Source organism: Nerophis lumbriciformis, linkage group LG19 (assembly GCF_033978685.3).
Source record: "Nerophis lumbriciformis linkage group LG19, RoL_Nlum_v2.1, whole genome shotgun sequence".
NCBI classification, from domain to species: domain Eukaryota; kingdom Metazoa; phylum Chordata; class Actinopteri; order Syngnathiformes; family Syngnathidae; genus Nerophis; species Nerophis lumbriciformis.
The window spans coordinates 5,829,330-5,842,083 of NC_084566.2; the positions used below are offsets into that span (position 1 = coordinate 5,829,330).

Consider the following 12,754-nt stretch of genomic DNA (forward strand, 5'->3'; position numbering starts at 1 on the left):
ATACGCCCTCGCCGAGCAGAGAGGTAGTAGCATGGCTAACGTTAGCTGTGATGCTAGCGGTAATACAAGAGAAAGAAGGTGCAAATCTGGAAACAAATGAAGGAATAATGAATTCCCCCAAAAAAGAGCAGGGGGTCCATCGTCTGGCGGTGGTTTGGCTTCAAGTGGGAATATGTCGAACAGACAACCGTAATTTGTCAAGTGTGGGGCGAAAGCGTTGCTATAAAAAGTAGCATTACTGCTAATATGTAGCATCATTTGAAAAGTCACCTGTTAAAGTTATAGTTAAAGTACCAATGATTGTCACACACACACTAGCTAGAGAATGAAGAGTGCTTACTCTGCATGTCAGTTTCAACATCTCTGTTCAGTGCCACACGTCCACACTATCAAAATGCCGAGGCAAACATTTTCAGATCAACACCATATGAAAAAAATAGTGATTTGTTTTAGTTGTGATTTACTTCTCTGCATGAAAGTTTTAAAGTAGCATATATTAATGCAGTGTTTTTCAACCACTGTGCCGCGGCACACTAGTGTGCCGTGAGATACAGTCTGGTGTGCCGTGGTAGATTATCTAATTTCACCTATTTGGGTTAAAAATATTTTTTGCAAACCAGTAATTATAGTCTGCAAACAATGTGCCGTTGTTGAGTGTCGGTGCTGTCTAGAGCTTGGTAGAGTAACCGTGTAATACTCTTCCATATCAGTAAGCGGCATCAGGTAGCTAATTGCTTTGTAGATGTCGGAAACAGCGGGAGGCAGCGTGCAGGTAAAAAGGTGTCTAATGCTTAAACCAAAAATAAACAAAAGTTCAGTGCCCCTAAGAAAAGGCATTGAAGCTTAGGGAAGGCTATGCAGAACAAAACTAAAACTGAACTGGCTGCAAAATAAACAAAAACAGAATGCTGGACGACAGCAAAGACTTACTGTGGAGCAAAGACGGCGTCCACAAAGTACATCCGAACATGACATGACAATCAACAATGTCCCCACAAGGAAGGATAAAAACAACTAAAATCTTCTTGATTGCTAAAACAAAGTAGATGCGAGACATGTCGCTCAAAGGAAAACATGAAAATACCAAAAAAAGAGAAAAGCCACCAAAATAGGAGCGCAAGACAAAAACTAAAACACGACACACAGGAAAACAGCAATACACTCCAAATAAGTCACGGCGTGATGTGACAGTACACCTACTTTGAGACAAGAGCTATGTTGGTGCATGCTTGGTTATGGTTTAAAGTCATATCTAACAAATGCGACAACAACTTTTTACTGTCAGCTGAGTTTTGTTTCATTAATGGCGTCTGCTGGTAGTGTGCCTCCGCATTTTTTCAACACAAAAAATGTGCCTTGGCCCAAAAAAGGTTGAAAAACACTGTATTAATGCAGTGTGAAGAAGAATGTTTTAATGCAGACACATAGAATCATCATACTGCTGTGATTATATGCATCAAGTGTTCATTCAAGGCTAAGGCAAAATATCGAGATATATATCGTGTATCGCGATATGGCCTAAAAATATTGCGATATTAAAAAAAGGCCATATCGCCCAGCCCTATGTTAATGTATTCAAATGCCCTTCAAGTGTTTATGAAGTGTGTGTGTGAAGTGAAAACTAACAGTCGTTGACTCCCACTCATCCTCCTCCATGTCCCTCAGGGACAAAACAAAGTAGTGTTGTGCATATTTGTTTAACCCCTAAGATGTCCTCACTGTCTGTGTTCACTCAACTCCTTTAGGCATCTGAATGGGATCATTTAGCACACATGCGCTCAGGCCGCACTCTTTGTGCATGCGTGCTGATTTGCTGCACATAGCCTGGCTGGCTTTGTGTCTGGCTAATCGGCCACACTGCCTACAAAAGGCAGGGAAAAAAGGGGTTGACTAGTTTTTGACAGACTCTTTAATGGCACTCAGATCATAGCGATTGGCTATTTATGGCGCTGTGTTGTCACTGAGACGAGCGTTTCAACCGCCGGTGGTCTAATTTTGGACTTGCAAGGCTGCACAACATTACTGTATTTCAAATGAACGGATTCAAGCATGTCAGACCTTCCACTGCGCAACTTTCCAGACAGATAGCAGGAAAGTGAGGGAGGGGGTTAAGAGAAATGGAGGGAAGGGTTGATGAAAACAACAGATCTCTGGCCCCTAATCCTTTTGTGTCGACTGTGTTAATCTGTCCCAGCAAACCCCACCCCACCGGGACAGCTCAACCACCCCCCCATGTAACAGGCGTTCCCACCACATAAACAAGCAAACAACCCCAAAGCCCAGAGCTGCTGACAACAATGCAACTCAGATTCAACTCAATCCTACAGTGAGAACAATCTTTGTTATGATGCAAACAGGTAGCGTCAGTGGGTACTGCACTGCTGTATATTTTGTTTTGGCGGCGGTGAATGTAACGAATGCACTTGAGAGCAACACGGTGCATTCACAGCTCAGTATTTTTGTGTCTCGGTCTTGTTTACGAGCTGTAAAGGGGGGGGGGGGGGGGCACAAGAGGGGGAACCGGGTGGTTGCCAAGGGAAGAGGAGGTTGAGTCTAATGAGGTCACGCCCGATTGGCTCCTCCCACTCCGCTCCCCATCTCTCCACTCAGCCATCACCGAGATCCCCCCCCCCCCCACCCCATCTGACAGAGCTGTCCGTGGTGCTGAAGGCAGGAACACAAGCTGCAGTTCCAGCGCACGAGAGAAACCTAAAACCGGCAAATAGGGACGCACGAGTGCTGGGCTGATGGCACTCAGCGAGGGGGAAACGGTGTCAGGAAGCGGCAAGAGGGGAGGAGAGGAGGAGAGGATGACGCTGTAGTGGAAGGTGGGCGTGTTCTTGTTTTGATCTAGCGCTGGGAAGCCCGGTGTCACCTGCTTCAGCGCAGACCGGCTGGGAATGTCTTACCTGGAAAACCGCACGACTCTAGCCGGCTGTCTCTCTGGATGAGGACCTGCGATGTGGCACACTGTGGGGGATTCTGTGCATTCGGACATCCAGAAAAAGGCGGGAGTTGATTCTTAAAGATCATTTGAAAGACTGTCCGTGCAAGTGGTGTCTGAGTTGTGACATGTTTGCTTGCGGTCTGCGGCTCCACCGCATCATCCTTCTCTCTCTAACATGTGCTGAGAAATCTGCCACCTGGATAGGAGTTTGACGCCGTTTTCTGCCCGGGAGGGAGGGAGCGTTGGGCCGGGCACCCGATGGCCCGGATTCCCTCGACAACGACTCGGCAACACCTGGTCCCGGGTACTCCTTCGAGCAATGCAATTGGACCGTACAATGGATGGACGTCTCTGTGGATTTAACAGTGCACTGGATCTCCAGCAAAGGTCAGAGTTCTGGACCCGTCAGAGGAAGATAGAAGCTATATTGGTCCCTTGTAAGTATAGCACAGTATCTCCGCATGATGCACCTAAGTTGGCATTTTCCTCCCAAAATGCAGCCAGGTGTGGAGCTTCGGTGCACACCACTACACCGTGTGTGTGTGTGCGTGTGTGTGTGAACTCGATCATCCACGCGTCTCGTCAGCAGGCTGTTGGCCTTGCAATCGTTTTGACATTGTGTCTGCAGAATGTCCACGCCACCCCGTCTACCGTCACGTGGTTGCCTGGAAACGGAAACGGCGTGCCACTTTCCTTGACTTTTCAAGCAAAGTGCACATCTGTGTTCCAAACAGTTGCAGCCGACATCAACTGGACAGAGGAACACACCGCCAAAAAAAAGAAGTAAATAAACGTAAAAAAGAAAAGGGTTTAGTGAAGGAGACGGAGCAGGATGGGAGGGGGTGTTGCACTGAGGTAAATGGGTTGTGGAACTGACAGGTTTTATGGAGATGAGCAAATAAGAATAGCATTTTACATTGATGAGTTATGGGAGGACAATCCAATGTGAAAGGCCTGGCCGATGAAAAACAGTGTGATAAACAAGCGGATTCCGGTGCAGAGTGCTGCCGCAGGCTTACAGGGATTAGGCAGACAGGCTTAATTCAGCTCCGACACTGTTTGAACTGTGCATCCTTCACACATCCAACGGGTGCACCTCTCCTCCTAAACTACTTTCTCATCTCTCCAGGTGTCTGTGCATCAGCGATAAGACTTAAGAAAAGAAAGAGAGAGAGAGAGAGAGAGAGAGAGAGAGAGGACACCTTTAGGGCTGCGGTGACCTGGTTTGCACCGTGAGAGGCAGACGGCCTCCTGTGTCAAATGTGTGCCAAAAAAGTAGTGAGACAGATAAACCCAGTGACCTCAGACCCACGCGGGATTTATTCATAGACAAGGTAGACCAATGTTGACCACGGTCAGCGTCCTAATTGGCCATGCCACCTCCATCTGGCTGCACGCCAACACCCCCCCTCACCCGCACCCCCAAACACAAATATACATACAGAAATCCCCCCCCCCCCCTGCGTGGTCCTCTCCCACGTAAACAAGCGTGAGACTGATCTGAAAAACAGTGACCTACATAATAAAAGCATGAGCTGTCTTCGTTCTCCTCCTCCGCCGGCCTCTTCCCAATTCACGCATTTTGTGGAGGACGCACATTCTATGAACTCTCCATGTCCTCATTAGCCGCCGCACGACTCATCTCGGATGCTAAGTCGCTGGGAGCGAGTGAGAAAAACAAAAACCGAGGGTGACGGCATCAGCGCTCGCTTTCACGCACACACAAGCATATTGTCGAGGTGCTGTCAGGAATAGTCTTTTACAGCAACTCCAGTGCAGACTATTTTTAGACATCAGACACAAGTCTGACGATTATGCACGCATGCAAAACCACGCACTGCAGTCGAGTAAATTGTAATCTGCTCCCAGAAGTACATTTCTCATCCCATTTTCTTATAAAAGAAAGCTCTTTTTTTTTTTTAAGTTGCTATCACACCCTGGCTATCAAACGCTGGTGCTTTTAGTCAGAGCATGTGCAAGAACAACTGAGAAAAACAACAGCCTGAACCAATTCACAGCCAAAAACCTCGCCAATATGTTCCAGACGGTGCCGTGACGGTTTGCGTATTGCTGTAGCGTTTCGTGTGCATGTCACATGATCACTTAGGATGTTGCAATCTTCCAAGGGAATGGACACACGAATGATGCAAAGTGCAAGAAAGAGTAAGAAAGCTAAACGGCATCACAAACTGCTTGAGTGACAAGATAATAGCTCACTTTTTTTCCACATTTTGTTATGTGACCGCCTTATTCCACAATGTAATAAATGTGTTTTTGTCCTCAAAGACAACACCCCATAATGACAATGTGAAAAGCATTATTTTTAAACTTTTGCAAATGTATTAAAAAATAAACCAAAACAATCACATGTACATAAGTATTGACATCCTTTGCTCAATACTTTAATGACGCACCTTTGTCAGCAATTACAGTCTCAAGTCTTTTTGAATACGACGTCACAAACTTGGCACACCAGTTTGGCCCATTCCTCTTTGCAGCACCTCCCAAGCTCCATCAGGTTGGATGTGAAGTGTTGGTTGTCATCCAGGATGTCTCTGTACATTGCTGCATTCATCTGTCCCTCTATCCTGACTAGTCTCCCAGTTGGTTTTCATCCAGTATGTCTCTGTACATTTCTGCATTCATCTTAGTCCAGTCAGGGAGGTGACCAAGAACCTGATGGTCACTCTGTCAGATCTACAACATTCATCTGTGGAGAGAGGAGAACCTTCCAGAAGGACAACCATCTCTGCAGCAATCCACCAATCAGGCCTGTATGGTAGAGTGGCCAGATGGAAGCTATTTATTAGTAAAAAGTTTGCCAGCATGCACCTGAAAGACTCTCAAGACCATGAGAAACTAAATTCTCTGGTCTGATGAGACAAAGAATGAAGTCTTTGGCGCGAATGCCAGGCGTCATGTTTGGAAGAAACCAGGCACCGCTCATCACCAGGACAATACCATCCCTACAGTAAAGCATGGTGGTGGCAGCATCATGATGTGGGGATGTTTTTTTTACCTAGGAACTGGAAGACTAGTCAGGGTAGAGCAGGGATGGGCAAACTACAGCCCGGGAGCCACATCCCGGGTTGGTCTTTTTAATCCGGTCCGCCAAATATAAGAACAAAATTAGGCAAAGAGCTGTTTTGAGAATTGCCACAACAAAACAGATACTAGACTTTGGCGCACTGGCAAAAGAGGGTGCTCAACAACACTGCTCCCACTGGAAGAGAATGTAAGTGTTAACCCTGTAATACCATTGTTGTATTTCTTTGAGGTTCTGATATGGTATTGTTGAAAACAGATGTATAGCCCATGTTTGGGAAGTCTACTCTTAGTTCCAACAGATATGACGTGCTTTGAAGTGCATCATGTCTGTCAAATTTCAAAAGCCAATGTGGCCCCTGAGCCAAAAGGTTTGCCCACCCCTGGGATAAAGGGAAAGATGAATGCAGCAATGTACAGAGACATCCTGGATAAAAAAACAATGCTTCCCATCCAACCTGATGGAGCTTGAGAGGTGCTACAAAGAGGAATGATTGAAACTGTCCAAAGATAGGTGTGCCAAGTTTGTGGCATCGTGTTCAAAAAGACTTGAGGCTGTAATTGCTGCCAAAGTATTGAACAAATGCTGTAAATACTTTTTTTTTTTTTTAAGTCTTTTATTTTTTTTAAATTTCCTTTTTTTCCCCCAAAGTAACTGTTAGAATTGAGGAGTAAAATAAATGTATTCCATTGTGGAGTAAGGCTGTAACGTAACAAAATGTGGAAACAGTGAAGCGCTGTGAATACTTTCTGGATGCACTTTATGTATTAGTTTGCTACTCTGCCTATTAAGCCTCTATTACATGCTAATAACCACATCCTTGTGTTCCAGTGGGAGCACTTGAAGAATGATGAGCTCCAAGGAAGAGGAAACTCTCCGCTTTTTCCAGTATGTGGAGGAGAATGGGCTGAGAGCCTACAACGGCCTCGTGGCTCAGAACCTGGACCACGCCAGGAATGAGAAAAATAGGATATTCCTGCAGGAGAAAAACGACAAGAAGAGAAAACAAGAGGAAGCCATAAGAAGGTAGGAAGATGATTGGAGCGGAAAACAAAGGGGGTCAATGTTATGTCTGGGTTCTAGGGTGATGTTGTGCCTTTGTCCTGCACATGAGGAGGATTATGATACATGTCAATGAGTGCAGGAGGAAGAGGTTGTAAGAACTGGGCCAAGTGGCCACAGGGTCCCTGTGGCCAAGGCACGGTGCCACATTCTGAAGATTGCAAGTGCAAACTGGTAGCAGCCATGATCTATGGAGGATAATTAGTTTTTCACTTTTAGACTTTTTTGGGACTTGGATTGAGGTCATCACTGCTCCATTTATGGGATCCAGAGGAATGAAAGAATAACAGCAGGCTGGGAAGATGTTGAGGCAACCTTCTTTGGTGCATGCCTTGCTTTGTGTATTGTCCCCAAAACAACACAAAAAAGCGGCGCACTCTAACAAAGTGACGTGGATACGGCATGCTGGAGTGACCGTCACGTGGATACAGTGTGCTGGAGTGACCGCCACGTGGATACAGCGTGCTGGAGTGACCGCCACGTGGATACAGCGTGCTGGGGTTTAGGGTAGAAGAGCTAAGGATGAGGCGGAAAGCTTTGGAAGTGTTGGTGTGGTGACACTGGCATTGTGATTTGTTTTCTATCCCTTGATATACACTTTATAATTGCCATAATAATGAGCAGAAAGTTCTGGCCAGCTTAAATATGTTGGTGGACTCATCTTGGCATACAGTATGTTTCCAAATAATTGGTCTTCTTGGAGTGCCTTGACAGCTGATTGAAGCGCCCACCCTCACTCTAGTCACCATTAAGGTTGGGAGCATTCATTTTGCCGGTCTAAATGCATTATAGGTTGGGCAATTTTGCATTCGGGATACTACCATATTGACCCCAATATAAGATGATCCTGAATATAAGACAACCATTCTTTTTGAAGACCTGCTTTTTGAAAAAAATTAAAATACAAATTGACTCTTTTTGAAAATAAATGTTCAATGAATTAAAGGGGTTAGTACAGTACTCACAATATGCATGTAAATAACTTATAAGAAGACGGCAGCTTGCATGTGTAAATCAATAGACCCCAAATATAAGACAACCTATCTTTTTTTCCAGACTGTTTTCTTGGGGGAAAGCTCAACTCATATTGAGGTTTATATAATATTTACAAAATGCATGTACAAACCCCGTTTCCATATGAGTTGGGAAATTGTGTTAGATGTAAATATAAACAGAATACAGTGATTTGCAAATAATTTTCAACCCATATTCAGTTGAATATGCTACAAAGACAACATATTTGATGTTCAAACTGATAAAAAAAAATTTTTTTGCAAATAATCATTGACTTTGGAATTTGATGCCAGCAACACGTGACAAAGAAGTTGGGAAAGATGGCAATAAATACTGATAAAGTTGAGGAATGCTCATCAAAGACTTATTTGGGACATTCCACAGGTGAACAGGCAAATTGGGAACAGGTGGGTGCCATGATTGGGTATAAAAGTAGATTCCATGAAATGCTCAGTCATTCACAAACAAGGATGGGGCGAGGGTCACCACTTTGTCAACAAATGCGTGAGCAAATTGTTGAACAGTTTAAGAAAAACCTTTCTCAACCAGCTATTGCAAGGAATTTAGGGATTTCACCATCTACGGTCTGTAATATCATCAAAGGGTTCAGAGAATCTGGAGAAATCACTGCACGTGAGCAGCTAAGCCCGTGACCTTCGATCCCTCAGGCTGTACTGCATCAACAAGCGACATCAGTGTGTAAAGGATATCACCACATGGGCTCAGGAACACTTCAGAAACCCACTGTCAGTAACTACAGTTGGTCGCTACATCTGTAAGTGCAAGTTAAAACTCTCCTATGCAAGGCGAAAACCGTTTATCAACAACACCCAGAAACGCTGTCGGCTTCGCTGGGCCTGAGCTCATCTAAGATGGACTGATACAAAGTGGAAAAGTGTTCTGTGGTCTGACGAGTCCACATTTCAAATTGTTTTTGGAAACTGTGGATGTCGTGTCCTCCGGACCAAAGAGGAAAAGAACCATCCGGATTGTTATAGGCGCAAAGTTGAAAAGCCAGTATCTGTGATGGTATGGGGGTGTATTAGTGCCAAAGACATGGGTAACTTACACATCTGTGAAGGCGCCATTAATGCTGAAAGGTACATACAGGTTTTGGAGCAACACATGTTCCCATCCAAGCAACGTTACCATGGACGCCCCTGCTTATTTCAGCAAGACAATGCCAAGCCACGTGTTACATAAACGTGGCTTCATAGTAAAAGAGTGCGGGTACTAGACTGGCCTGCCTGTAGTCCAGACCTGTCTCCCATTGAAAATGTGTGGTGCATTATGAAGCCTAAAATACCACAACGGAGACCCCCAGACTGTTGAACAACTTAAGCTGTACATCAAGCAAGAATGGGAAAGAATTCCACCTGAGAATATTAAAAAATGTGTCTCCTCAGTTCCCAAACGTTTACTGAGTGTTGTTAAAAGGAAAGGCCATGTAACACAGTGGTGAACTTGCCCTTTCCCAACTACTTTGGCACGTGTTGCAGCCATGAAATTCTAACTTAATTATTATTTGCAAAAAAATAATAAAGTTTATGAGTTTGAACATTAAATATCTTGTCTTTGTAGTGCATTCAATTGAATTTGGGTTGAAAAAGATTTGCAAAATCATTGTATTCTGTTTATATTTACATCGAACACAATTTCCCAACTCATATAGAAACGGGGTTTGTAAATAACCTATAAGAAGACGGCAGCTTGCATGTGTAAATCACTAGACTCCAAATATAAGACAACCTATCTTTTTTTCCAGATCATTTTCTCGAGGAAAAGCTCAACTCATATTGAGGTTTATATAATATTTACAAAATGCATGTAAATGAACTTCAAGAAGACGGCAACTTGCATGTGTAAATTACTACACCCCAAATATAAGACAATCTATCTTTTATTCAGATTGTTTTCTTGGGGGAAAGCTCAACTCATATGGAGGTTTATACAATATTTACAAAATGCATGTAAATAACCTATACGAAGACAGCAGCTTCCATGTGTGAATCACTAGACCCCAAATATAAGACAACCTATCTTTTCTTCAGACTGTTTTCTTGGTGGAAAGCTCAACTCATATTGAGGTTTATACAATATTTACAAAATGCATGCAAATTAAATTTTTTAAAAAGCCAACTTGCAAGTGTAAATCGCTAGACGCCGAATATAGAACAACATGTCTTTTTTTAGATAGTTTTCTTGGGGAAAACTCATCTTATATTGGGGTTAAGACAGCACCTACAAGATGCATGCAAATAACCTATAGGCAGCAGCTTGCATGTGTAAATCGCTAAATTCATAATATAAGACAACCTGTCTTTTTTAAGATGGTTTTCTTGGGGGGAAACTATTCATATTGGGATTAAGGCAGCTCCTATAGTATGCATGCAAACAACCTAAAAGAAGATGGTAACTTGCATGTGTAAATCACGAGACTCCAAATATAAGACAACCTATCTTTTTTCAGACTGTTTTCTTGGTGGAAAACTCAACTCATATGGAGGTTTATACAATATTTACAAAATGCATGCAAATTAAATTGAAAAAGAAGCCAACTTGCGAGTGTAAATCGCTAGACGCCGAATATAAGACAACCTGTCTTTTTTAAGATGTTTTTCTCGGGGGGAAACAATTCATATTGGGGTTAAGGCGGCTCCTATAGTATGCATGCAAACAATCTAAAAGAAGATGGTAACTTGCATGTGTAAATCACAAGACCCCAAATATAAGACAACCTTTTTTTTTTCAGACTGTTTTCTTGGTGGAAAGCTCAACTCATATGGAGGTTTATACAATATTTACAAAATGCATGCAAATTAAATTTAAAAAGAAGCCAACTTGCGAGTGTAAATCGAGAGACGCCGAATATAAGACAACATGTCTTTTTTTAGATAGTTTTCTTGGAGAAAACTCATCTTATATTGGGGTTAAGACAGCACCTACAAGATGCATGCAAATAACCTATAGGCAGCAGCTTGCATGTGTAAATTGCTAAATTCATAATATAAGACAACCTGTCTTTTTTAAGATGGTTTTCTTGGGGGGAAACTATTCATATTGGGATTAAGGCAGCTCCTATAGTATGCATGCAAACAACCTAAAAGAAGATGGTAACTTGCATGTGTAAATCACGAGACTCCAAATATAAGACAGCTATCTTTTTTCAGACTGTTTTCTTGGTGGAAAACTCAACTCATATGGAGGTTTATACAATATTTACAAAATGCATGCAAATTAAATTGAAAAAGAAGCCAACTTGCGAGTGTAAATCGCTAGACGCCGAATATAAGACAACCTGTCTTTTTTAAGATGTTTTTCTCGGGGGGAAACAATTCATATTGGGGTTAAGGCGGCTCCTATAGTATGCATGCAAACAACCTAAAAGAAGATGGTAACTTGCATGTGTAAATCACGAGACCCCAAATATAAGACAACCTTTTTTTTTTCAGACTGTTTTCTTGGTGGAAAGCTCAACTCATATGGAGGTTTATACGATATTTACAAAATGCATGCAAATTAAATTTAAAAAGAAGCCAACTTGCGAGTGTAAATCGAGAGACGCCGAATATAAGACAACATGTCTTTTTTTAGATAGTTTTCTTGGAGAAAACTCATCTTATATTGGGGTTAAGACAGCACCTACAAGATGCATGCAAATAACCTATAGGCAGCAGCTTGCATGTGTAAATCGCTAAATTCATAATATAAGACAACCTGTCTTTTTTAAGATGGTTTTCTTGGGGGGAAACTATTCATATTGGGATTAAGGCAGCTCCTATAGTATGCATGCAAACAACCTAAAAGAAGATGGTAACTTGCATGTGTAAATCACGAGACTCCAAATATAAGACAGCTATCTTTTTTCAGACTGTTTTCTTGGTGGAAAACTCAACTCATATGGAGGTTTATACAATATTTACAAAATGCATGCAAATTAAATTGAAAAAGAAGCCAACTTGCGAGTGTAAATCGCTAGACGCCGAATATAAGACAACCTGTCTTTTTTAAGATGTTTTTCTCGGGGGGAAACAATTCATATTGGGGTTAAGGCGGCTCCTATAGTATGCATGCAAACAACCTAAAAGAAGATGGTAACTTGCATGTGTAAATCACGAGACCCCAAATATAAGACAACCTTTTTTTTTTCAGACTGTTTTCTTGGTGGAAAGCTCAACTCATATGGAGGTTTATACAATATTTACAAAATGCATGCAAATTAAATTTAAAAAGAAGCCAACTTGCGAGTGTAAATCGAGAGACGCCGAATATAAGACAACATGTCTTTTTTTAGATAGTTTTCTTGGGGAAAACTCATCCTATATTGGGGTTAAGACAGCACCTACAAGATGCATGCAAATAACCTATAAGCAGCAGCTTGCATGTGTAAATCGCTATATTCATAATATAAGACAAGCTGTCTTTTTTAAGATGGTTTTCTTGGGGGGAAACTATTCATATTGGGATTAAGGCAGCTCCTATAGTATGCATGCAAACAACCTAAAAGAAGATGGTAACTTGCATGTGTAAATCACGAGACTCCAAATATAAGACAACCTATCTTTTTTCAGACTGTTTTCTTGGTGGAAAACTCAACTCATATGGAGGTTTATACAATATTTACAAAATGCATGCAAATTAAATTGAAAAAGAAGCCAACTTGCGAGTGTAAATCGCTAGACGCC

The 12,754-nt window shown here is 42.4% G+C and overlaps 1 protein-coding gene across 1 annotated transcript in view; it reads left to right on the forward strand.

The window, feature by feature from the left end:
• The first annotated feature begins 2,679 nt into the window (after window positions 1-2,679).
• The window catches only part of nyap2b (neuronal tyrosine-phosphorylated phosphoinositide-3-kinase adaptor 2b), a 51,745-nt gene continuing 41,670 nt past the window's right edge, over window positions 2,680-12,754 (forward strand). Inside the window, exons 1-2 of the mRNA XM_061979654.2 lie at window positions 2,680-3,384; window positions 6,825-7,019. Coding sequence (XP_061835638.2) covers window positions 6,841-7,019 — 179 coding nt within the window. The 5' untranslated portion in view covers window positions 2,680-3,384; window positions 6,825-6,840. The remainder of the gene's footprint in view (window positions 3,385-6,824; window positions 7,020-12,754) is intronic.